The 22,925-nt window shown below is 52.5% G+C and overlaps 8 protein-coding genes across 8 annotated transcripts; 4 read left to right on the forward strand and 4 right to left on the reverse strand.

Annotated features, from left to right (window-relative positions):
* Nucleotides 1-112: 112 nt before the first annotated feature.
* Nucleotides 113-1,093, forward strand: J4E79_001945 (uncharacterized protein; the record flags this gene model as incomplete). The annotated part of the gene is made up of 1 exon (XM_049350849.1): nucleotides 113-1,093. One exon carries the CDS (start codon nucleotides 113-115, stop codon nucleotides 1,091-1,093), a length of 981 nt encoding a protein of 326 aa, XP_049214688.1.
* A 4,392-nt stretch (nucleotides 1,094-5,485) lies between these two features.
* J4E79_001946 (uncharacterized protein) lies at nucleotides 5,486-7,195 on the reverse strand (the record flags this gene model as incomplete). Its single annotated transcript, XM_049350850.1, has 1 exon — nucleotides 5,486-7,195. The coding sequence occupies one exon, from the start codon at nucleotides 7,193-7,195 to the stop codon at nucleotides 5,486-5,488; it is 1,710 nt and encodes a 569-aa protein (XP_049214689.1).
* A 2,677-nt stretch (nucleotides 7,196-9,872) lies between these two features.
* Nucleotides 9,873-12,938, forward strand: J4E79_001947 (uncharacterized protein; the record flags this gene model as incomplete). The annotated part of the gene is made up of 1 exon (XM_049350851.1): nucleotides 9,873-12,938. One exon carries the CDS (start codon nucleotides 9,873-9,875, stop codon nucleotides 12,936-12,938), a length of 3,066 nt encoding a protein of 1,021 aa, XP_049214690.1.
* Nucleotides 12,939-13,247: 309 nt separating this feature from the next.
* J4E79_001948 (uncharacterized protein) lies at nucleotides 13,248-13,895 on the reverse strand (the record flags this gene model as incomplete). The annotated part of the gene is made up of 3 exons (XM_049350852.1): nucleotides 13,248-13,607; nucleotides 13,711-13,767; nucleotides 13,824-13,895. The coding sequence occupies 3 exons, from the start codon at nucleotides 13,893-13,895 to the stop codon at nucleotides 13,248-13,250; spliced, it is 489 nt and encodes a 162-aa protein (XP_049214691.1).
* A 532-nt stretch (nucleotides 13,896-14,427) lies between these two features.
* J4E79_001949 (uncharacterized protein) lies at nucleotides 14,428-15,096 on the forward strand (the record flags this gene model as incomplete). The annotated part of the gene is made up of 1 exon (XM_049350853.1): nucleotides 14,428-15,096. One exon carries the CDS (start codon nucleotides 14,428-14,430, stop codon nucleotides 15,094-15,096), a length of 669 nt encoding a protein of 222 aa, XP_049214692.1.
* A 211-nt stretch (nucleotides 15,097-15,307) lies between these two features.
* On the reverse strand, nucleotides 15,308-16,138 carry J4E79_001950 (uncharacterized protein; the record flags this gene model as incomplete). Its single annotated transcript, XM_049350854.1, has 1 exon — nucleotides 15,308-16,138. The coding sequence occupies one exon, from the start codon at nucleotides 16,136-16,138 to the stop codon at nucleotides 15,308-15,310; it is 831 nt and encodes a 276-aa protein (XP_049214693.1).
* A 3,991-nt stretch (nucleotides 16,139-20,129) lies between these two features.
* On the forward strand, nucleotides 20,130-20,786 carry J4E79_001951 (uncharacterized protein; the record flags this gene model as incomplete). The annotated part of the gene is made up of 1 exon (XM_049350855.1): nucleotides 20,130-20,786. One exon carries the CDS (start codon nucleotides 20,130-20,132, stop codon nucleotides 20,784-20,786), a length of 657 nt encoding a protein of 218 aa, XP_049214694.1.
* Nucleotides 20,787-20,958: 172 nt separating this feature from the next.
* On the reverse strand, nucleotides 20,959-22,438 carry J4E79_001952 (uncharacterized protein; the record flags this gene model as incomplete). Its single annotated transcript, XM_049350856.1, has 3 exons — nucleotides 20,959-21,114; nucleotides 21,165-21,856; nucleotides 21,907-22,438. The coding sequence occupies 3 exons, from the start codon at nucleotides 22,436-22,438 to the stop codon at nucleotides 20,959-20,961; spliced, it is 1,380 nt and encodes a 459-aa protein (XP_049214695.1).
* Nucleotides 22,439-22,925: the final 487 nt, after the last annotated feature.

Genomic DNA, 22,925 nt, shown 5'->3' on the forward strand with positions numbered 1-22,925 from the left:
CTCCCTCGCCGTTTGATCATCCCACCATGTTTCACTGCCGCAGCCATGTAAGTCGTATCCCACAGAGTAACGCGACCCTCTACACGCCTTCCCAGCCGAGAACGCGTCCCTAATGGCGTCCCTCAGGATTGACGTACCCCGGCGACTCCGGCGCGCCATCCTCCTCAACGACCTCGCCCTCGTCCAACGCATCATCCGCAACAACCACAAGTACCTGCGCAACCCGGACTTTGACGACCGCTCCAACACGTCGCTGCACCTCGCGGCGAAACATGGCTTCACGACCATTGCCGAGTTCCTCGTCGACGCCGGCCATGAAGACGGCATGATCAGCAGGAACAACGATTGGGAAACCCCCCTCATGCTTGCGGCTTCGGCGGGCAAGGAGGAATGCGGCGTTTACCTCGCTAAGCGCTTCCCTGAGGCTGTGGACTGGAAGAATAAATCTGGGCTCGATGCCCTCATGCTGGCGTGTCAGTCGGGCGCGGGGACGCTGCATCTCATTCCCACGCTCATCCTCCACGGACCGAATCTACTCTCCGCAAGCGATTTACAAGGCAACACGGCACTGCACCATGCGTCTGCGGCGGGGGAATTAAAGGCCCTGAGGATGTTACTCCAATACGGCGCGAATCCGCTGGCGAGCAATAGTTATAGTTGGACACCCGTTCATTACTCCGCGACCAGCGCCGCAGAAGCGTATTTCAAGACGCTCATCATCGAGTTTGAGAAGAAGAAGGCAGAGGGAAAACGCGCGGTCAAGGAGAGGGAACGCCAACGTACCGCGGGTGTCAGGCTGGTTACTGATACCGAGGGGTTGGGCAGTCCGGGCGGCGTGGTTATGCAGGGGAGTGCTGCGACGGCGGCTGGCGGTGGTGGTGGAGGTGGGGTGGAAAGACAGAGTTTGGAGAGACAGAGTATGGATAGGCAGCGCGCGAGGGATGATGCTGCGATTGCGGGGTTGCCGGCGCCAGGGGTGATGGATTGGAGTCCCGTGGAGAGGAGGAGGGCTATGACGCCTACGGAGGGGAGGGGCTGGACTTTTACGCCGGATGGGTTTAGGCCGAGGGCGGAGACGGGGGAGAGTATTTAGGGGGACTTTGGCTTTGAAGTTTGGCGTTGTGTACATGCATCCATCAAGGAGCATTGGAGTGGATATCTTGTGCTATGGCGCTGTAGGCATGTGGTGTTGGTACTTGTACGACCAAGTTTATTCATTTTATCTCTAGCCAACACCTTTAGTCTTTCTTGCTCATTGCAAAGACCTGCGGTTTACTACACCATGTCCTCCAAATACCCTGATTTCACAAGTCTGCGAAATCAGAATCAGGTATAGTACGCCGAGGCAAACAGAACCCTGTCGAGGAACAACCCCTTTTCTTCTCTATCCTCTCCTCATCTCTGTTCCCTCCTCCAAGTCTCCGCCCCATCACACGCCCTCACACCCCTTCCGTCTCCCCCTCTCCTCTCCCATGCCCACCTCGCCGCTCCTGCATCTCCGACCCAGCATCCATTCCCATTCCCTCCCTCATCTCTACCCCCCTCACCACTCCCATTCCCATCTCCACCATTCTCATCCTTAAAAACATTCCTCCACCCCCCACTCCCCACCTTCGCATCCGCATTCCCCATCCTCTCCCTCCCTTCCAACCACCTACACGCCGGCCAGTGATACGTGCTGTATTCTTTCCCGTAGAAACGCTCGTGCACACAGCCTGCACACTTGTGTTGGTAGATGAGTGCGTCGAAGAGCTGCGTTGGGTATTGGCCTGGTTGAGTGGAGAGACCGGGGGGACGGGTCGGGGCCTTGTATGTGTGTTCACTAGGTATGATCGGTTGGGTTGATGGTGATGGTTGTTGGTGTTGGAGAGTTGGTTGGAGATTTGGTTGGAGAGTTGGCTGGGGATACTGAATTGGAGGTAGAGGGCGAGACGCAATCTGCTGTGTGGGTGGTAGAGTCGGTGTCGGACAAGTGAGTTGTGGGATGTATGAACCGGGGCGCAGAAGGTGGGTTGGTACCTGGCGGGTGGGTGGCGGGGGCGCTGGGTAGGTTGTTTGTGGACTGAAAAGATGTGGGTGCGTGCGGATAGTCGGTGGTTGTGGCGGTGTCTCGAGGACAAGGAATGGCGATCCGGAGACCACCATGGTGGGTGCGTGGGCAGTTGAATATCTTGTATGGCTGGGTTAAGAGCGTGTTTGATATCTTGTATGACTGGGTTAAGAGCGTGTTTGATACGAGTTGCTTGAGGAAGAAACGATAGTTCGAAAATGCTGTTGGATGATAAAACGTTTCGCTGAACGGGGAATGCATATTGCAATATTATTCTGTGCCATCGTGCTTTACTACTCTGTTCGACTGCGTGTGGTAGCGAAGGAAAGCGAGATCCAATATCAGCGAGGTAGGTAGAGAGGATATAACGGAAAGTGCAATGAGTGCCATCTCAGTGGCCAGGTCTCGGGAAGATGCGTCAGATCCAGGATAGCAAGACTGCACACGTGGATCAGAGGATGGTCTTCTCCGTGCATGTAGGCTGGATAGGTGACAGCTGCCTTCTGATTCGCCGCCGCGAGTACGATTTTCACTGTGGGGGCTTTTTCATTGTCGCTTTACCAAGGTTCGCGTAGAAGTAATTCCCAATTCTTTGTGCAGCCATGGTCAGCAGACCAGGGCTGCAGAGATCGTGATAGTAGACTCATGTCCTTGGGTGATGGGGGAGCGAGCATCTTTGTACACGCCATATTAAAAAGTTCCGTTGTTCGGGAAACTGTGTGCATCCGGCACCTGAAGTCGTGTCGACAGGCATCAAAGAACGCGATATGGACTTTCCATCGTACCGGGAAAGATGATGAGTGGAGTGGAGCATGGAGAAGCGACCCATGGATGGTAGGATACTGCCAGCTTAACTTCATTGGGAGTAGTCGCTGCCTCTTCCAGTCATCAGCATCACCTGGGCACGAGGCCGCTCGACCACTTCTTGTTTAGCATATTCGACGTCTTGCGGATATATCGCGAATAAAAAGCCTTAGGTTCTTGATTACTCTGCAAGTGGTCTGCGCTGCACATGATGCATACCTAGCTAGCCTTTGCGACGTTATTTCGAAGTCACTGAAGGTTAAGGTCGCGATCCTAGGCTAGTTTTTTCTGCGGTACACATCTATCTCATCTCTGACCGTGCTTAGTGGGGAACTTGGATGCCGTGCTTCACATCAGCATCGCTAAAGCTCGAGACTTATCGCCGCCTACGAGATTCGCATGCGATGCCTGAGGTTGTCTACACTATCGATTCCTTGCATTTCTCCGCCACGCTCGTACTAGATAGCGTAGCTTATACGAGGTGTAACTTGGCAGTGCGCATACTATTTGGTATACTTGAACACGCAGTAGCGACATCCGTATGTAACCCTGCGCATCTATATTGCATCGCGACTTCACGCGTGTCTAAACTATCTTGTGCTATTCTCTCTACTACACCCCTAAAATGCTCCTGAAGGTCTACAATCTTCTAGTTGCGTTACTATAAAAGCCCGTAACAAGCTGACACATAAGAAGTCCCAAAGAACTCATCGTTGTACTATGCCGTCTACCTGCTTGAAGTGCATCTCTATCTTCGCAAGCCTAGCCTTGCCGGCGTGCATGCTACCTAAGCCTTCTAACATTGTAGCACACTAGATGCTGTATAAATTCTAGACCTGAGAAAGTAGTATTAATGTGTGTGTTAGATCAGATAAGTGTAGTTCTGCGTTTAGCTGAGACAAGAATAGGACACGAAGAGATTAGATAGGGGCCGTGCTACTAGCACTCCCGAATACTATTCTATTTACATGACAAAGCGCAGAGATGTGCAACATAAGCAAAGAGAAGAAAAGTACAATTTCCGCAATCCCCTACCTCTATCGTGTTGACCCGACCTCTTCACAATACCTAATCTCTTAGTGACACCTAAAGGCGCTTAATCGACACTGTATTTCTACTCTGTGCACTACACTGCGTACTTGCAACAACATCTACACCGCAGTGTAAGCGCACCTAGAGTGAGCCTTCTCTAAGCAGGGAATGCATGTTAGTATCAGGACGAGGTCGTAGGGTGGATAAGGGTAAAGTGTGGGGTGTTGGGGAAGACAGGAGACCCTTCGAATGGTACATGACAACAGTGGAGGTTGATGGTTACATGCCATTCTCAAGTTGTAAATGATAGATTGTAGACTCATGTAGCCTGTGTAGGGTATCTGAGTAGACAGGAGACCCCTCGAATGCGGCATGATGGCAAGGAGGCCTGACGGCTACATCACATTCACATATTGCAGATAACATAGTGTAAACCCATGTAGCATATGTGGGATCGATAAGCAGACACAAGACCGCTCGAATGGGACATAATGATCGTGATATCTGGCGACTACACAATACTCTCTCGTTATAAACGATACATCGTCCACTTATGTAGCCTTTGCAGGGCAAGCAAGTAGGCAGGAGACCTCTCGGACAGGGCACGATAAGGTGTGTTTTCTGGTGGCCGCATGACGCTGCTACATCGCAAATGATCTATCATAGAACTAGGTAGCCTGTGTAGGGTAACCGGTAGATGAGAATGACTTTCTTATATGGTCAATGACGGGGAAAGCTGGTGGCTACATGACACCCTTGTGTCACGAAGGGTAGATCGTAGACCCATGTAGTTGATATGAGGTGATTAGAAATGTAACACTAACTCTCTTAAACGGATAATGGTGGTGAAACGTAAGGGCTACATCACACGGGCTGGTCACAACTGATGAGATCGTGGGCCCATGTAGTCGGTATGGGGTCGTCAGATGTGTAGTAGTGATCTTCTTGGACTGGCGATGTGGGTGAAGCGTAAGGACTACATCACACTGACACGTCGCAACTGATGAGACTGTGGGCCCATGTAGTCGATATGGGGTTATCAGATATGTAGTAGTGTCCCTCTTGGACAGGTGATGAGGGTGAAGCGTAGGGGCTACATCGCACCAGCACGTCGCAACTGACAAGATCGTGAACCCATGTAGTCTGTACGCCGCACCGCCTTTCGCGTTATCTTCACAGAGAACAAAGCAGAAGAGGTGTAATATTGTGTGTTTTGTGGTATGCATTTCATGATAACTAACTAATGTGAAGTCTGTAAAGCACGCAGAAAAAAGTCAAATGTAATCCCAGAAACGCCGAGTGAGAGCCAAAGCGATCTCAGAAACACCCCGATAAAAAGTCAAAATAATCCCAGAAACGCCGTGGACAGGTAAATGTCAAAAACGCCCTCGCTCCATGCTGAACCGGTATTTCCCTGTCCGCCCTTGATGCATGCCCATGGTCGCTTGTCGTAAAGGTGAGAGTAACGCCGTGTGAATGCCTGCCCAATGCCGATGCTCGCCGTAAAAGTTCATGAAGCCGTTGTTGTGATGTGTGATGTGGTTTCGAGTGTGGTAGTGTCGTGATACGATGAGAGCGGACTAGAAACGTTCCTACTGCTCAAAGATAGCGGTAGTCCGGTGCGCGAGACCTGCGGTTGCGACCGCGAGGGTTGACGGGCTGCCTGTCGTACGCATCGTTGGGGTCTTGCTGCCCTTGCGCCTGGCCCTGCGCGCTGCCCCATTGTCCTTGTCCTTGTCCTTGTGTCTGCGCTTGTCCGCCCCATCCAAACTGTTGCTGCTGAGGTTGTTGCTGGCCGTACTGTTGACCGTACTGCTGCTGGCCGCCGTAGCCGAAGTTCTGCTGGGGATACCATTGCTGCTGCGGCATCTGCTGCTGTTGTTGCTGCGGCTGGAAGCCCATCTGGTAGCCGTTCTGAAAGTTGTTCGGGAAGCCCATCTGCTGAGGCATACCCATTTGCATAGGCATACCCATCTGCATTCCCATGGCGCCCATCGGTGTGTTCTTGAGCATCTCCATCTGTTGTATAAAGTCTTGTTCCATCTTCGAGGCGGGGTCGGCGGCTTGACGCATGGCTTTCGGCGCGGTGGGAGGCTTGATGTCTGTGGGAGGCTGCTTGCGCTTCTTTGAAGAGGTTGAGTCAGTATCGGAGACTTCGTCAGCCGCTGCAGTAGTAGTAGCAGTGGCGGAAGCAGTTGTTTCGTCATTTGCGACAGAAGGAGATGCGGTGTCAGTAGCAATTGATAGAGAACTTGTTTCATTTGTTGATGCGACTGCCTTTGCTGCCTTGTCTTTCTCTGCCTTCTCAATGTCGTATTCCCTGAGAGACTTGACCATCTTGTCATCGGCGACGAGGTCATCCATCAAAACGTCTTCCTTCGCACAGTTCGGACAAATTAAGTCACCGTCTGCAAGCGCATTGTCGATGCATTCGCGACAGTACGTCTTGCCGCAGCAAGGGGTTTTGACTGGGTCGACGAATCTCTGATTGTCGAGCGGACATTGCAGACCGCGTTCAGCAAGCTCTTTGCTTGCTGCATCAGCGTTGGCGGCTTGTTGGCGAGATATATTGGTCTTTTCCTGGAACTTATTCCAGGTCTTGGTATCTGCCATGACCTGAACATACTCTCCGTCGGCGTTCAACATGATGCCCTTTGCAGCTTCTTCGTCGACTGGCTTTTCAACTTTCTTCAAGAAAGATTGAGGAATTCCAGTAGTACGTTTGGCTTGGAAAACAGGCTTGAAATCGGGATCGTCGTTGGTTGGGCAGGCTTGAATCCAGTGGCCCTTGATGTTGCAGCGCCGACAGACATAGCCGGGTGGGGGAGGATGTGAAGGGACAACAACATTCTTGGAGGCATTTTTTCGATAGACCGGTTTTGCGTTCGAAAGTGCCTCTTTCTGTGCATCCCAGGCAATTGCTGATTCGGCCAAGAATGCGGCTTCAGGATCTTCGGCATTTTCGATATGACCACCACGTAGAGAGGGAACTGGCTTGGATTGTGAAGAGATTGCGCGTGAAGGCGCTTTGCCGGTGACGTAGCGGGCAGCTCGACCTTGTCCTCTTGGCGCAGGACGCCGAATTGCTATGATTGTGGATGAGCGCGGGATTAAAGTGGTATCGTCCTTGAGCTCAGAATTGGGTTCATCTTGCGGGAAGATGTGCAAGTTGAAATCAGAGCCATCGCCCAGGCCGCTTGCGCTGATGATCTCTTTCTTGAGCTCGAAAACGCTCAAATCGGTGCCGTTGAAGATAATGCGCTCGCTTTCCCTTGAATTCTTGAACTTGTAGAAGATTGATGAAGTCATTGTTGTGATTTGTGGTGTGGCTTCAAGTATGTGGTGTGGTGAGAGAAGAGTGTAGAGTTGATGGAGGAGAGAGGAGTTCAGAACGCGAGTTATTGCTCCGCGCGCACAGGCCACTCCCGCGCACAGGCCCCTGAACGCATCCATGGTACGATTTGCCGGCGCTACACCGCCACACCGCCACACCCCTGACCCCTCCGAACCACCAATCTACCAATGATGTATTTTTGTATACTCCTACCAGATTTTCGCTTTGTAGACTACAGCGTATCAACACATTTCAAATCTCGATTAATAATACACTGAAGTCCGTCACAGCCCCCCATACGGTTGAGTCAGAGAATAGGCCTGCAGCCTACATCAAGTTGAAAACTAGCGACTTGGATGGTCCAAGGTCGATGTAGGTTCCACGCTGTCCAGGTTTTGCACTTGGATTCACTCGATGCACAGGAAAATCGGAGCACCCTGCAGCCTACATCGAGTTGAAATCTAACAACTTATATGGTCCAAGGTCGATGTAGGCTCCAGGCTGCTCAGGTTTTGCGTTGAACTGAGTGCCTCAAGGCCTTGCTATGTGGCGTTTATGGTGGGTACTCAAACTCAGATTCACACTATGCATGGGAGAACCGGAACACCCTGGAGTATACGTGGGTCTCAGAACGAAAGTCTTGTGACATCTCGATGCAACGTAGGCTCCTGGATCTTTGACTACTCCCATCTGCTATAGGCGGGCGTCCAGCTTCTTCCTGGAATGAGCAGGATTCCAGGTTACTAACGCTCTAAGAATAGTCACAGCTGTCCAAGCGGTTGAGCCGAACTTGGACATCTTGCAGTCTACCTTGGTCCTGAGACGAAAGTCTGCAAACTCTTGACGCAACGTAGACTCCTGAGTCATCGACTTTCGTTGCCACCATCCAAATGATTGGACCGGACCTGGACACCCTGCAGTCTACATTGGTCGTGGAACAAAGTTTGGCAAACTCTTGACCCAACGTAGACTCCTGGGTCATCGACTTTCTACACAACCGTTCAATTGATTGGACTGGATCTGGACACCCTGCAGCCTACATTGGTCCTGAGACGAAAGTCTGCAAACTGCTGACACAATGTGGACTCCTGGGTCATTGACTTCCATCACCTGCTATAGGTGGATATCCGGCCCTTTCCTGAAATGAGGTATATTCTCGATCACTGATGCTCTAAATATAGTCACATCCTTTCAAACGGTTGGACCGGAACTGAAAGGCCGTAGGTCATCCATGATACCAGGATCTGCATATCAGCCTCGAGGAAGAGATTTCACTTTTGGCTCAGACTGGAACCTGGTCGTGGTTCCGGCGGGAGCATTTCAGCCAGAGATATCCCAAGTATAGTCGAGAATTTCTGGCTTACAAGTACCAGACTAGACCATAGAGGTGTTCGGCATATCATCGGAGGGAGAAGTGCAACCAACAGTCACTTGAGGGTACTCATCTTCCATTTTGTTTGGGTCCCGTCGGCCTAGAGTTCCGAGCCATTGACATCTTCCGCAATGCGTGTGCAAAACCACCCCCAAACAAGAGATATTGCAAGCATTCTAGACGATACCAAATCAGGGCAGCTTGGGCGCGTCGTCAGAACAACAACTTCGATGAGCAATACTCTAGAGGCAGTCACAGGCTCCACTCCATCGGGAATTCGGTTCGCAGAGAGCCCAGTGACTTTCAAACTCTGCAACGCCTATCGTGGTCATGCGACGAGGCACTCCCGAACGAGAATATCACAACCATTTGTGACTCTGCGAACCCGAAGTATGAAGGCCTTCAACATATCAAAGGAATTCAGATGCCGACCGATCATCATACGAGGACGTTGAGATGGCTGTATTAGTTGTTTTATTTGCGACGTGCTGTCGGAAGGCTTTCATCGGAGACTTGGCCGTTCAATGCGTCTACAGGTGGGTGGGTGACACCAAGACCCTGACAGGTGACATGCGGCGGAAGGTTCCCGAGGTCAATTCTTATGTTGAACAACTGAACAGATATTGCAAAGCTAGCCATAATCAAGTGATACGTCTTTGATGCGGGTGCAGATGCGTTCCTGAAACAATGCGTGATTGACGGGTGAATGATGTCACCTATAGAATGCAGTCAGCTTTCAAGCCTCACGAAGATTTACCTCACAGTCTTTGGCCAGTTCATACAGCTAATGGTCCCTATTGTTTACCTCAATGTTCACAATTGATTTGTCCTGCACCTGACGACCTTTGTTGATGGTTCAACACCTTCGGGGCGGAGTCTGACGTTCGCGATGGCACTAGGGACCGGGGACCGTGGCGCATGCAGCTGCAGGGCTCTTCGTGCACTTTCATCCTTGGCCGATCGAAAGCCATTCCGTACTCATCAATTGCCTTCTTTGCCTTCTTGTTTGCGCCTTCTACATTTAATTCACAGCAGCCGCATCGCGCCTGCTTCCTTTGTTTACGCGCGTCCTCCCGATTGGCATGCTGCTTGGCCGAGTCTCACTCGCCGCCTGCAAACGAAGCTTCCTTGCGACACCTTCACGCACCCTACCGTTGTCCGCATCACGCCCGCGCTCCCTCTTTCACACGCCGCACCTCACGAGGCTGTCTAGCTCTAGCGCACACCCCCTCGGCAAACGCTACCTCCACACGTCGCCGCCTATAAATACCTCGCTGCCAATGGAACAAAATGGCACAAGCAAGCGCAAGCAACCGCCAACCTCGCCCGCAACCGACCGCCCAAACAAGCAGATCAAGCCCGAAGTAGACTCGCACACCTCAAACGGCGTCATGTCGCACTCGCCCGACCTGGAGGAGCCCATGGACGATGCGCGCAGCGAGTACAGCGCCCACAGCTCCCCCGAGGTCCTCCCCTCGTCAGCGCACATCACCGCCGTCACGGGGCAGGACACGGCAGAATGGCAGCGGACGATAGAGAACGTGGTCAAGAGCGTCGTGTCGATACACTTCTGCCAGACGTGTTCGTTCGACACGGATCCGGCCATCAGCTCAGAGGCGACGGGCTTTGTCGTCGACGCCGAGAAGGGCTACATCCTCACCAACAGGCACGTGGTCGGCGCCGGCCCCTTCATCGGCTACTGCATATTCGACAACCACGAGGAGTGCGACGTCCACCCCGTCTACCGCGACCCCGTCCACGACTTCGGTATCCTGCGCTTCGACCCCAAGAAGATCAAGTACATGCCCGTCACTGCCCTCAAACTGCGCCCCGATAATGCCAAGGTCGGTGTCGAGATTCGCGTCGTTGGTAACGATGCCGGAGAGAAGCTCAGTATCTTGTCGGGTGTCATCAGTCGGCTGGATCGCAATGCGCCCGAATACGGCGAAGGCTACTCCGACTTCAACACCAACTACATCCAGGCGGCAGCGGCAGCGAGTGGAGGTTCTTCTGGCAGTCCTGTCGTTGACCGCGACGGATTTGCTGTTGCGCTGCAAGCCGGTGGACGTGCTGACGGTGCTGCGACCGACTACTTCCTGCCGCTAGACCGACCGCTACGGGCTCTCGAGCTCATCCGCCAAAGCCAACATGTCACCAGAGGCACCATTCAGACTCAGTGGATACTCAAGCCGTTCGACGAGTGCCGGAGGTTGGGTCTCTCGCCTGAGCTGGAGAAGGAGATCCGCACTCAGTTTCCCAAGGAGACAGGCATGCTCGTAGCTGAGGTCGTCCTTCCTCAAGGGCCCGCATCTACCAAGGTCGAAGAAGGTGATCTTCTCCTACGCGTCAACGGAGAATTGCTTACACAGTTCGTCCGACTCGATGCGATCCTTGACGACAACGTTGGCAAGACCATCTCTGTGACCATACAGCGTGCTGGAGAGAACATGGACGTCGAGCTAGACGTTGGCGACCTACATGCCATCACCCCCGACAAGTTCGTCTCCGTCGCAGGCGCGTCTTTCCACGACCTCTCGTACCAGCAAGCGCGTCTTTACGCTATCTCGCTCAAGAACGCAGGTGTATACGTCTGCGAGGCAGCGGGCTCCTTTAGGTTCGCTGACGGCTACACATCAGGGTGGTTGATTCAGGAAGTTGACAACCAGCCAACACCCGACCTTGACACTTTCATCCAAGTCATGAAGAAGATCCCAGATCGCAAGCGAGTGGTTATGATGTACAAGCATCTGCGCGATCTGCACACTGCGAACACTAGTATTACTTCTGTCGACAGGCATTGGCATGCAAAGATTCGGGTAGCAACACGTAATGACGAAACTGGCCTGTGGGACTTCAAGCCCCTTGCCGATGCCATTCCATCTGTGCCCCCAGTTCCTCGCCGTGCGAACTTCGTCAAGATGAGCTCAAGCTATCCCGAGGCTGTGGACATCGTCCGCAGCTTCGTCCGCGTTCATGTCTCTATGCCCATTAAGCTAGACGGCTTTCCTAAGATGAACAAACAGGGCTACGGTCTTGTTGTCGACGCTGAACAGGGTCTCGTCCTCGTCTCAAGAGCAATCCTGCCATATGACCTTTGCGACATCTCGTTGATCATCGCTGACAGCATTTTTGTCGATGCCAAGGTTGTCTTCATGCACCCACTGCAGAACTATGCTATCGTCAAATACGATGCTTCTCTTGTCAACGCCCCTGTAAAGACACCCAAGTTTGCCACCGACTTCATCAAGAAGGGAGCCGAGACCATCTTCTTCGGCATCAACCAGAACTTCCGACCTGTCGTAGCAAAGACTGTTGTCACTGATATCACCACAGTCGCGATCCCAGCCAGCGCAATTACACCGAGGTACCGCGCGACCAACTTCGACGCCATCACCGTGGATACAAACCAAGCTTCGCATAGTGGATCTGGTGTGCTCGTCGCGGAGGATGGCACCGTCCAGGCTCTCTGGCTTTCATACCTGGGTGAGCGGACATCACACAGCGGAAAGGATGTTGAGTATCACCTCGGTCTTGCGACACCCAACCTTCTGCCAGTGCTCAACGAGATCCGCGGCGGCAACACGCCCAAGCTACGTATCCTGAACGTCGAGTTCCAGACCGTGCAAATGAGCCAAGCCCGCGTCATGGGTGTCTCAGAGGAATGGATCGAGAAGACCGAGACAGCCGACCCAGAGCGCCACCAGCTCTTCATGGTCCGCAAGGTCGACTCCGGCCACGGCGACGGTCTCAACGAAGGTGATGTCCTACTCACGCTCAACGGCAAGCTCGTCACCCGCTCCCCCGATCTGGACGTCATGTACAACAACGAGTTCCTCGACGCCGTCGTTGTGCGCAAGCGCGAGGAGAAGACCATCAAAGTCTCGACCGTCGCAACCGAAGACCTCGAAACCGACCGCCTCGTCAGCTTCTGCGGCGCCACCTTCCACCGCCCGCACCAAGCCGTCCGCCAACAAATCAGCAAAATCCACTCCGACGTCTACATCTCGTCGCGCGCCCGCGGCTCCCCAGCCTACATGTACGGCCTCGCGCCCACCAACTTTGTCACTCACGTCAACAACGTGCCCACGCCCAACCTCTCTGAGTTCCTCACTGAGATCAAGAAGATCAAGGATAACGAGTACTTCCGCATGAAGGTCATGACGTTTGATAATGTGCCGTGGGTTGCGACCATGAAGAAGAATGAACACTACTTTCCTACTATTGAGCATGTTAAGGATGCAAGTCAGCCGTTGGGCTGGAAGAAGATTATTCATGAGTGTGGGGATGGGGGTGCGAGAGAGGAGATGGGTCCGGATGAGTTGGAGGCTGAGGCGGGGGAGGAGTAGGATGGTTTTCTGGAGAAGAGGGATGGGTGTGAGCTGTGTAAGATGTAGCGTATGAACGATAGAAGTAACAGAGTGGCATGGATTCATTCATCTGAAATTATTCCCAGACGTGCTCTTTGGATCCCCCTTCGGGTGACAAATGACCCAATTCCCAATCCAGTCCAGATCCAGTCCCTTCCCCCAAGCGGGAAGAAGAACACAGTCGCTCTCAGACTGCCTACGCCCCTAGTGGAGCCTGCCGTGTGGATCACTCAGTCACACATCTTCTGATAGACGTCCCCGACGCATACTTGCGTGGCGTAGTGCGTATCATTCAGACCTATCCTCCAGCACATCCTCATCTACAAGCGCCTCCTTTTCCTTGACCTCCTCCTTGGCCTCAACCTTCTTCTTTGGTCGACCCCGGGGCGTAGCTTTCTTCTTTGGAGAACCATCTGCTTCACCACCATCCTCACCGGCCTCGACATCAACCTTGCTCTTCCGCTTCTTGGGTGTGGCTTTGGGCTTGGGTTTCTCAGGCGTGGCAGCAGCGTCGCCTCCAGCAGCAGCGGCAGGGGCAAAGGCCTGACCGTTCTTGATCTTGACAATGTCGTCTTTGTGCTTCTCTTTGAGGCGCACGAGGAGTTTCTTGCAGGAGATGATGGAGCGGCCGGCGGGGATGGGCGCGTTCTGCCGGGTTGTCAGAATTAAGTTACATTGGTGAGTGCGGATTTGGGGTTTGAGGTGGTAGTTCGTGAGTGGTGGGTAGTGTAAGAGGGAGGAGAGCACTCACGCCGATCTTTGCATCGATCTTGCCTTCGTTTTCACAGAGGACGATGAGGTATGCGATCTGTGGTATGGTTAGCCGGTGCGATTGGGATTGGATGGGGTGTGGGGGGAACATACTTTCTCGCCTTCAGACCAGGCGGCACCGCTTGCGCCGGTCTTGTTGGGGGTTTTGGTCTCGGCATCTGACATCTTGGGGATATTTTATGGGTTTTGCGGGAGCTTGTGTGAAGGTGTTATACGTCTCTGGCGTAGAAGTGGATGTGGTGTGCAAGGTTTGGTCAAGAGCAAGAGGAGGTGGTGGTGAGGTAGTTAAGGGCACGGAGGGATGGGAAATCGGCAGCTTTGAACTCACCTTCACGTCGCGTTTGCGATGAAGTGAGCCCGTTCGTACTTTATAGGGGAATGAACGGTGAGGTGAGGTGACGGCGTGGACCCCTAAACACAGAAGTTAATCATGGTGAACTCGGCTTTATATGTGCGCTCTGAGAGGCAGTGCTAGGTCTTGCTGCTTGAGTCTATTATTTTCTTTTGCATTTTGACAGCATGAATCATGTGGTTCATCTCATTACCAAGATTTTGGCAGTGTGATTTTCATGCTATCGTGAGCGTAGTCGTGTCGTCAGCCAATCTACTTGTCGCACTAGCCCGCTGCCAGCTTAGCACCATAGCCCGCCTGCTCTTTTCACCCCACGCATCCAATTCCCGTCCCACAAACACGATAATGCTTGAGATAGCTTGCTTCAATGCTACTTCGGCCATCGCAGCAGCTCAAGCCGGAGCTGATCGAATCGAGCTGTGTGCCGACTACGCAGCTGGCGGGGTAACGCCTTCCCTCACCACGCTGCAGGATGTACGGAAGGAAGTCACGATCCCGATCAATGTTATGATCCGGCCACGGGGAGGCAACTTCAACTACTCCGACGAAGAGTTTGAGCTCATGAAAAAAGAGCTGGAGATGCTTAAGCCTGTTGCTAGCGGCTTCGTGTTTGGCATCTTGGACGCCAATCAACTTGTAGACGAGGCTCGTACCCGCGAGCTGGTCGAGATTTCTGCTCCGCTTCCTTGCACGTTTCATCGTGCAATCGACGAAACAGGCGATTTAGAGAGAGCCGTGGAGACCGTTGCAAAATGCGGTTTCAAGAGCATCTTGACAAGTGGCGGAGAGAAGACCGCGCAGGAAGGGACTGGTGTTCTCCGTTACTTGCAAGAGGTGTGCCGTCCAAAAGTCTCATTGATTGCTGGCGGTGGGGTCAGAAGTACCAACGTTGAACATCTCAAGAGGAGGACCAAAATAGAATGGTTTCACTCCGCGGCCATCACAATGCCTGGAGAAGATGCTGACGCCGAGGAAGTGAGAAAGATAAAGGATGTGTTGTCGAAATTCAATTGAGAGAAAGAAAAGACAAACATATCAAGGGTACGATATTATTCATTAAGCGTGGCGCATCAATACTGGACTGCCACAGGATGTATACGACATGCATGTGCTAGGACTCCAGCGGGTATCATCCATTCGGGATTGCCTCGAATACAACTCCTGAGGCCATTCTATCCAAACAGTTCACTGACTGCGACGTGTATGACTCCCGAAAGCAAACTGCTCACAAAAGCGCGTATAGCAAAGCACCGACCACCGACATTCCAAAGGATCTTGTTGTGTCGACAGACACTTGTCCGGCGGCTCCAGTAGATTGCGGCGAGGCATCGGAAGCTTCAGGAGTTTGTGTCACAACGTTGGTCTTAGCGGCGATCGTTGTGGCTTGCGTAACAGTGGTAGCGGGTACGGTGGTTTTGACCTCTACTCCACTGACAGTCGCCGTCTCGACAGTCTCCGCGACAGTTGTCGGCGCCGAGTATGTGACGGCCGGGACAGTGGTTGTGTAGACGATGACCTTTCCGAGTTCTGTGACTGGGACCGCTCCACCAACACCAGTACCGGTGTACTGTGCAGGGACCGAGAGGGTCGAAGTGTTTGGCTTCTCAGCCTCGTTGTTCGCGTAGATGTTGGCGCTCTGGCCGTCCTTTGTGTAATCTCCGCTGACGAGGTTGACATCGGTGCCGCCGGAGCTGTAGGTTCCGGCAGCGACGTTTCCGTAAGATCCGTCTGGGAACTGGAAGTTGGTGGTGAACTTGTCGTAGCACATGGGAATGTTGATGTTCTTTACGTTGACACAGTCTAGGCTCTGACGGCACCCGAAACCGTCCGCACGTCCGTGTACAGATCGCTTGTCGAAAGAGATGCCCTGAATCGACGAGAGGATGTCGGTATAAAGCGAGCTGAGCTCTGTGCCGACTGCTGGTGGAGTTGTGCCTGTCGCTCCTTGCGGCTGGCATGCCTCGTACGGGTCGTCGTTCGTGGCTTTCGCCATGGAGTCGAATGGCGACGCAGTTGCGACGGCCGCAAGAGCGAGGGAGAAAAACTTCAGAGACATTTTGTTGAGATGTGGTGTGTTGTGGGAGTAGTAGAGCTTCTGGTACCGAGCGATGGTTATAGGTATTACACGATTGTTACACGGTGTAGTACTGAATGACCGGCGACCTTCAACAAGAGTAACGAATGGCAAACGCAGGCGCGCGAATGTAAAAGCGAGTGACGGAAGGATACGACAGTATACCTGCCAAGGGTCAGAGGGGCGCCCCGAGTCTATATACTGACTGTGCCCATATCGCTGGTACTAACAGGGTTTAATCAGGCTCGATCTTACAGCCGAACTAGTCAACAGGCACCATGCGCTTTACAACTGACGGCGCGCCACAATGCGATAGGACGTTTACCAACTGCCTGGGATCTGTTATCCGTTGGGCGATCATGTGTTCATCCCCCAAGACCTTGCCCAGGGGCGGCCCTCGTATTGGATTCCCACAGGATTGGCTGCCATACACACACAGCCCAAGTTTTTGGCCCCTCCAATGAGAACACCATCGCATTTGGCAGTTCCAGGAAAGTCAGCCGCGATGCCAGAACTTCGCTCATGCGCTTCTCATGCGACCGACTGCAATGCCATGCGTCAATAACGCACCGCTAGCCATTAAACGAGCTCATGGTCGCCTGATTCGCCGGGAGATAAATCGGCAGCCTCCAACCGAAGCGCGCTGCGAACGGACTTTTTCCTCATCCCTCAAGCCACGAAACGGCCTTTCATTCGAGATCACGAGAATTTGCAGTGCCGACATCCTTCCGTCTTACTCCAGGTTTGGCCAAGCCCACAACGCCTATCCGTCAACAAATAAAGAAAATAGCGGGCTCCAGCGTCATAAGCGGCAGCCCCGAGTCCCGTCCAGGGCAAGCATGCAGTGTTTGGCCCTGGTTGGTCCCTGACAGCACACCCACAAAACTTGCGGCCACGCGCACGCTGCCGTCCCAAATTTCTCTGCAGCGCTAACACACGACGGTTTTTGTGCGACGGTGATCATTCCCCTGAGCGGCGATAGCGCTCATGTCAAGACTTTGCGGACAGCTCGGCGTTCGCTCGAGCCTTACCTTATTTTGGCCCGCCCAGGTACAGCGTACACCACCAAGACTCTGTATCCTCATGCTAAGATAGGTTGCCGGTCAACAAAGAGACGATAAGAATAGCTTTGTCGTCGCATTCTTCTAGTCCACGGCTTTAGCTTTGCGCTGACCCAATGAGAACATCAGACGGAAGAAATTATTACCGAACAATTCGCGCATTAAGAGCCCTGGAGTGCAATGCTCGCGGTTATTCGGCACTCGATTAGGTTGCTTACCGAGATTTACTTTCGTGTTCTCCTCGCTTCCTCGCGCGATTCTTTATCGCTGTACTGAGCTGCTTCACACTAGGGGAGACGGACTGGCAATTATCATCGACTCATTCCCGAGCCGTCGTTCGTTCTCAATCAGACAACACGTCGCGTGCGTTGTTCCGCTACGGTACAGACTACAGTTTACCCCACCACCATGCCAAGGTGTAAGCAGGGCTAGCTAATAATAGAGTTTTTCGGGGATCGACGCAGGAACAAAGCAGCTTACATCTGCACGCGAGACGCACACGTTAAGGGGACGTTGCCACAACGATGCCTCCAGTTTGATCTGAGCGATGTTGGCTGCTGGCCTGCGATATCATCCTGGCTGTACTGATCCCCAAATCGATCTTTCCGATGCGCGTATGCGGGACCATTCGCACCGGCAACCGAAGGAATTTTCCAATGAATTTCTATACGAGGTAGGACCGATAGCGTGGAATCGGTCATGCGAGGCGACCGGAGCGGAGGTGCGACCTGCATATGTGCCGTAAGAGTACGTGCAGTAGCCGACCTGAACCACATCGTGAACTGATGACGAAGTCCAGACTTGTCTGTCATCAACATCAGTGTTTTGTGGTTGTTGTGGCTGTCGTCTGAAGTTACTTTTCTTTTTCGACCTCGCGTATTGGTTAGTCGCGGCCGCGCCGAAGCGATGTTGTGCTGCTCGTTGGCGTCGGAAGTACCTACGGCATGCGGAACTTGATATCGCAACCAGACTTCACTTCTCAGCATTCGTACATGGGCAACTACTGCCTATCTGGGTAAAAGTTGCGCGACACAGGCTGCCTGCAAGATTGTTGACATTGTGTATAAGCTAGGTTGACTTTCGCAAGGCGTTGCGAGAAGGTGGAAGCTTCTTGCAGTATGCTTGAGGAAAACAAGAACGAAACAAAGAACCAAATGAGTGTTCTGAGTACAGAGAAAGAGCCATCTCGAAATACCGTTCTCCGCGTTCCATCAACAGTATATCGACACCACAACTCCAAATCAGACGTTGCCGACTTCGTCCCTCAGCCTTCCATTCACTTTGGAACATACAAACACCTCTTCCCATCAGCCGCACCTTTGCAACAATCCACCCTGATACTTCGCCCGGCCAAATCAGCCAATTGATCGGGCACGTTCAAACGCGCATTGACACACTTCCCCGAATAGTTGTCTGTCAAAGCTGGGTCTCCCCCGCAATTGGGTTGGAAATAGACTCTCGTCTCGCAGATCACGTTGTCAGCTGCTGGTGGCTGAAAGCTCCCTGCCAAGGCGACGCTTTCCGCACTGAGGAACCCGCTGAAGAACCAGTTGGAGTCGACCGCGTCGTAGCATTGTCCGTATTTAACGTCCTGTTCTTTGAACACCGTAGGCGCATCAGGATCAGGCGGAAATGTTTTCAGACAGTCATCCATCACGAAGACGGTGATTTTGTGGGTTGCGTTGGTTTGGCGGACGTCGAGGGTAGGGGCAGCTGTGAGTGGGCTTGCGAGGCCGATCAACAGCATGGCCTGCTTGGTACGTCAGGGGTTAATATGTGTGTTGTGTGACCACTTGTAACCGGAGGTGTAGGGTTTGCACCCAACGTACTGTGATAGAGAGTCTCATGTTGATATCTGGAGGAAAGAGGTAAGAAGCGAAACGGTAGCTGTATGGTTGACGTCCAGTGCTGGTTTTCTCTAGGCAAAGAAGATCTAGCTGTCCTTTATACAACCTCCTTCCGCACAGAATCCCGTGTGTTTTGCCAGATTGCTGCTTGGACGTAAGAAGATAATATCTCAGTGCGACCAAAGGCTTGCATAGCTTCGCAGTATCTGCCCAGAAAGAGAAAATGTGTCTTGCTGCTTTGTAAAACAAGTTGCACCGGGTCGATCTTAAAAGTGACATGTGTCGTAAGCCGCCTCCGCACATTCGAATCGATCAAAGACTTTCAAGCACTATGTTTTGTACGACAGGAACACAATGGGTCGTGGCTGAGCTACTCATGGTATGTGCTACCCCAGATTTATGTCAGACAAAGAAGCGCGAATCCCGATGCTTCGCATGTGCGGCTAGAACCGGGGAACTTCGGGGTTAGGCGTAACCAGTTTGTTCTTTGATAGTCAGCGGCTTGCCGCCCTGAAAACACAAGTATTATCACTAGTTGCGTTTCCAATAACTGCTTGGTACGATGTAGTTCGACATTCACGTCATGAAGGTCACGGTACTATGCTGATTTTGGAGAGGAGCACTGTGGGCGGTAGGCTTCCACCTCACACTGATTACTCTGCAGCATTTGTAAACAGTGTACAACATGTTAGACATCTTTCGACGGTGTTTTCCGCATATGAGTGCGGAGTTACCATGTAATTGCGGTGTTCCGCTGCAAGTGCGGAGTTCCTACGATCACCAAGTCAATAAAGTACTGGATAAGTTGCCCAATAACCAGATCGTATCCTTTAACAGGATCTGCTCTGAACTTCACGAGCGTCTTTGCAGCGCGTTGACCCGACAGTCATTCGTTTCGCTAACTATCATCCGATTCCAAAGTACGCCCGAAGTTAGTGTCGCCCCATCGTGCCAGGCATCAACGCATCGATTAACTGACTTCGCCCGCAGTATCGTCGAACCGGAACAAGCACACGCATTTCCCGCCACCGTTCTGAGCAGCTGCTCATTAAATAAGTCGCTGACATGTCTGAAACACCCGAACGTATCGTCGAACACGCCTACGACCATATTGCACAATGGTATCTAGAATGGGTCGAAAGCGATAGGTCACCACGCGAAAGGTACACAAGGAAACTACTTGAGAGTCTGCCACCTTCCCCAAGCGTTCTAGAACTCGGCTGTGGCCCAGGCGTACCAGTACTGAGCATGCTGGTAGACCACGGAGCTCAAGTGACAGCCAATGATATCTCTGCGAAGCAGGTCAAGATGGCTGAAGCTCGTTGCCCGCGTGCAAAATTCATCGCTGGTAATATGACCACACTCACGTTCGAAGCCGAGAGCTTTCACGGTGTGCTCAGCTTCTACACGCTCTTCCACCTCCCTCGCTCCCAGCTAAAGGATATGCTCGTCAAGATCTACAGCTGGCTGAAGCCTGGTGGTCTCTTCGCTTTCAACCTTGCGGGCATTGATGAAGAAGAGATACATGGCGAGATGATGGGATACGGAATGTTTTGGAGCAGTTATGGAGTGCACGAGAATTGCGACATGCTGGAACAAGTAGGCTTCGAGCTGTTGGAGGTGGAGAAAGTAAAGGCAGGCGATGGCAATTTGAACGAGGACGAACCAGACTACGACTCTGAGTTTGTTTGGGTGATGGCGCGGAAGCCAGAGGTTGATTAGAGGAAGATTTAGCAGAAGATAGACTCAAATGAAGCTCAACTTCGTATACTTCAACAAGTGGCACATAGTTACAAATGCACTAATACGTATTTGGTGCGCCAGCGTCCCAAAGTATGCTTATTCCGGGCGTCGATGATCTCAATGCTAGCACAACATCTCGCATCCACGGGCCTCACGCACTCTTCCTAGGCTTGCGCTGCCACCCTGTCTTGAATTTACCCATGCCCATTCTAGGAAATACATGCGCCTCGGTGTTGAACACTACGTCAGTGAGAGGAAGAACGTCGTCCGGCGAGAAGAGCAGGTATAGATACTTGAGCGTTTCGGCCTAGCAGAACATGTTAGTATATAGACCAGTCACGCAAACGCGCCACGTACCAGCCAAAAGCTCTCCATGTTGTCTCGTCGTGGAGGCGGAATAGCATTCACATTGTTCAGAGAAGTGAAGCCCTCTCCCAACGGAACCGTTGAGTAGTCCAAGAAAGCTTGAAAGATTTCCCAACCCCATTCTCGGTAAATGGGATCCTTTGTTGTGCGCCACATCATAAACAGACTCTCGACAGTCTCCGGCCGCTGGAGATTATGCGCATCAAGGGGTTTGATGTTGAAGTCTTTCTTCCAGACCTCTTCGGAGTTTGAGCTGCGTTCCAAGGGTGCGCGCGGCATATTCCTCCTGGACTGCAACGACTCGTCGCTTGCTCGGAACCAGACGATTTCCGGTGCTATCCCGGTGTCGGTCACTTTGTACATGCCCCAGCAGGTCTTTGTAAGCGCCCTTGCCAATTCCATTTGTTGCGACTTCTCGGTGTTCCAGCTGGGTAGGCGGCGGGCTTCAGCCTCGGTGAGCCCGTTTGTTGCTCCGAGTGCGATGGTACCGGGAAGGAAGCAAACGAGATGATCCATCTTTGGTGACAGAGAGCCGCCAATTCCGCTGGGTAATTCAGCGACGATGCTGAGCTTTGCATGCTTGGTAGGGATGATCAGGTGCTTCTGAATGCCTGTCAAAGCCTCCTCCCACATCTGGAGGTAGATCGGCTCGGAAGTCTGTAGGTACTGCTTGATGAGATACTCTACGTGAATCAGTATATGAGGAAGTGATCGAGTACATGAGATAATTTACCATAGTAGGAGTCGCCTCGACTTCCGAGACGTATCTCTCGTGTTGTGAATTGACCGGAATGGGGCGTGATAAAGATCGGGACTAGACCGTCGTGCACGTTGACACTGTCGACAACCTCCATGACCTTTTCCGCTTTTCGCCAGTATATCTCGTTGCCAGTGACGTTCGATAGGTACTTCATCTCGATCTGTAGTGTCGTCGCTTCGGCCGTCGATGAAGCTCCACCATCAGCGTGTGATACAAGCCCTCTTCGGCTTGCCAAGTGGATGCTTGCGTATGGTATACCGGACGGCGAATCGTATGCGCCGAGAAGTCTGTCGGCTAGATCCACAGCCTTGGTCAGATAGATGCTGTCTCTTCGCGAAGAGACACCGGGCAGCACTGTCGTGAGATAGTGCGCAGAGAGGAGACCGCCCAACATACGAATTGTGGTCTCAAACGTATTGACATCTTGATCTTGCTCGTAATCTAGACTGCGGTGCAGCCAGATCCTTGCATCAGCTAGTTGCGATGTAAGATTCATGATCATCATCGTGTCGAGACTATCAACGATGATCCAACCCAAGCCTTTCGGACTCATCATTGAACCTTTCTTGGCGATGGGGTGAAATTGATCATAGCCTGCATAATGTATAAGCATCAGATTCCTACGGGGGGAAAGGGCTCACAAACCCCAGGCGTATTTGGAATACGCGTCCCAGCTACTGACAAAAGCATCTTTGACTTGCTGCCGTCGATTATCCCACTCGCTAGGCGGGGTGGGCAGCCACTTCCGAGTAAGAGTCGAAGGGATGGGTTGTGTTGAAAGCCAAAGGCAGACAGAGGCTCCGAGGACAATCGCAGCTGTGAGGTATGGTGTTTTGGAAACCGACCAGGGGGATGAAATTGGCGAGGATGTCGTATGGCCATTAGCCTTTCGAGCATGGCTCGCCTCGCGTTTGCGATTGCGCACAGAAGAACGCGACATACTATAAGAAGTCTAAGTTTGATGAGTAGTGAGGAAGTAGAATCGAGTTTCC

This window comes from Alternaria viburni, assembly GCF_023758015.1.
Source record: "Alternaria viburni strain BMP 2772 chromosome Unknown scaffold_3, whole genome shotgun sequence".
Taxonomy (NCBI): domain Eukaryota; kingdom Fungi; phylum Ascomycota; class Dothideomycetes; order Pleosporales; family Pleosporaceae; genus Alternaria; species Alternaria viburni.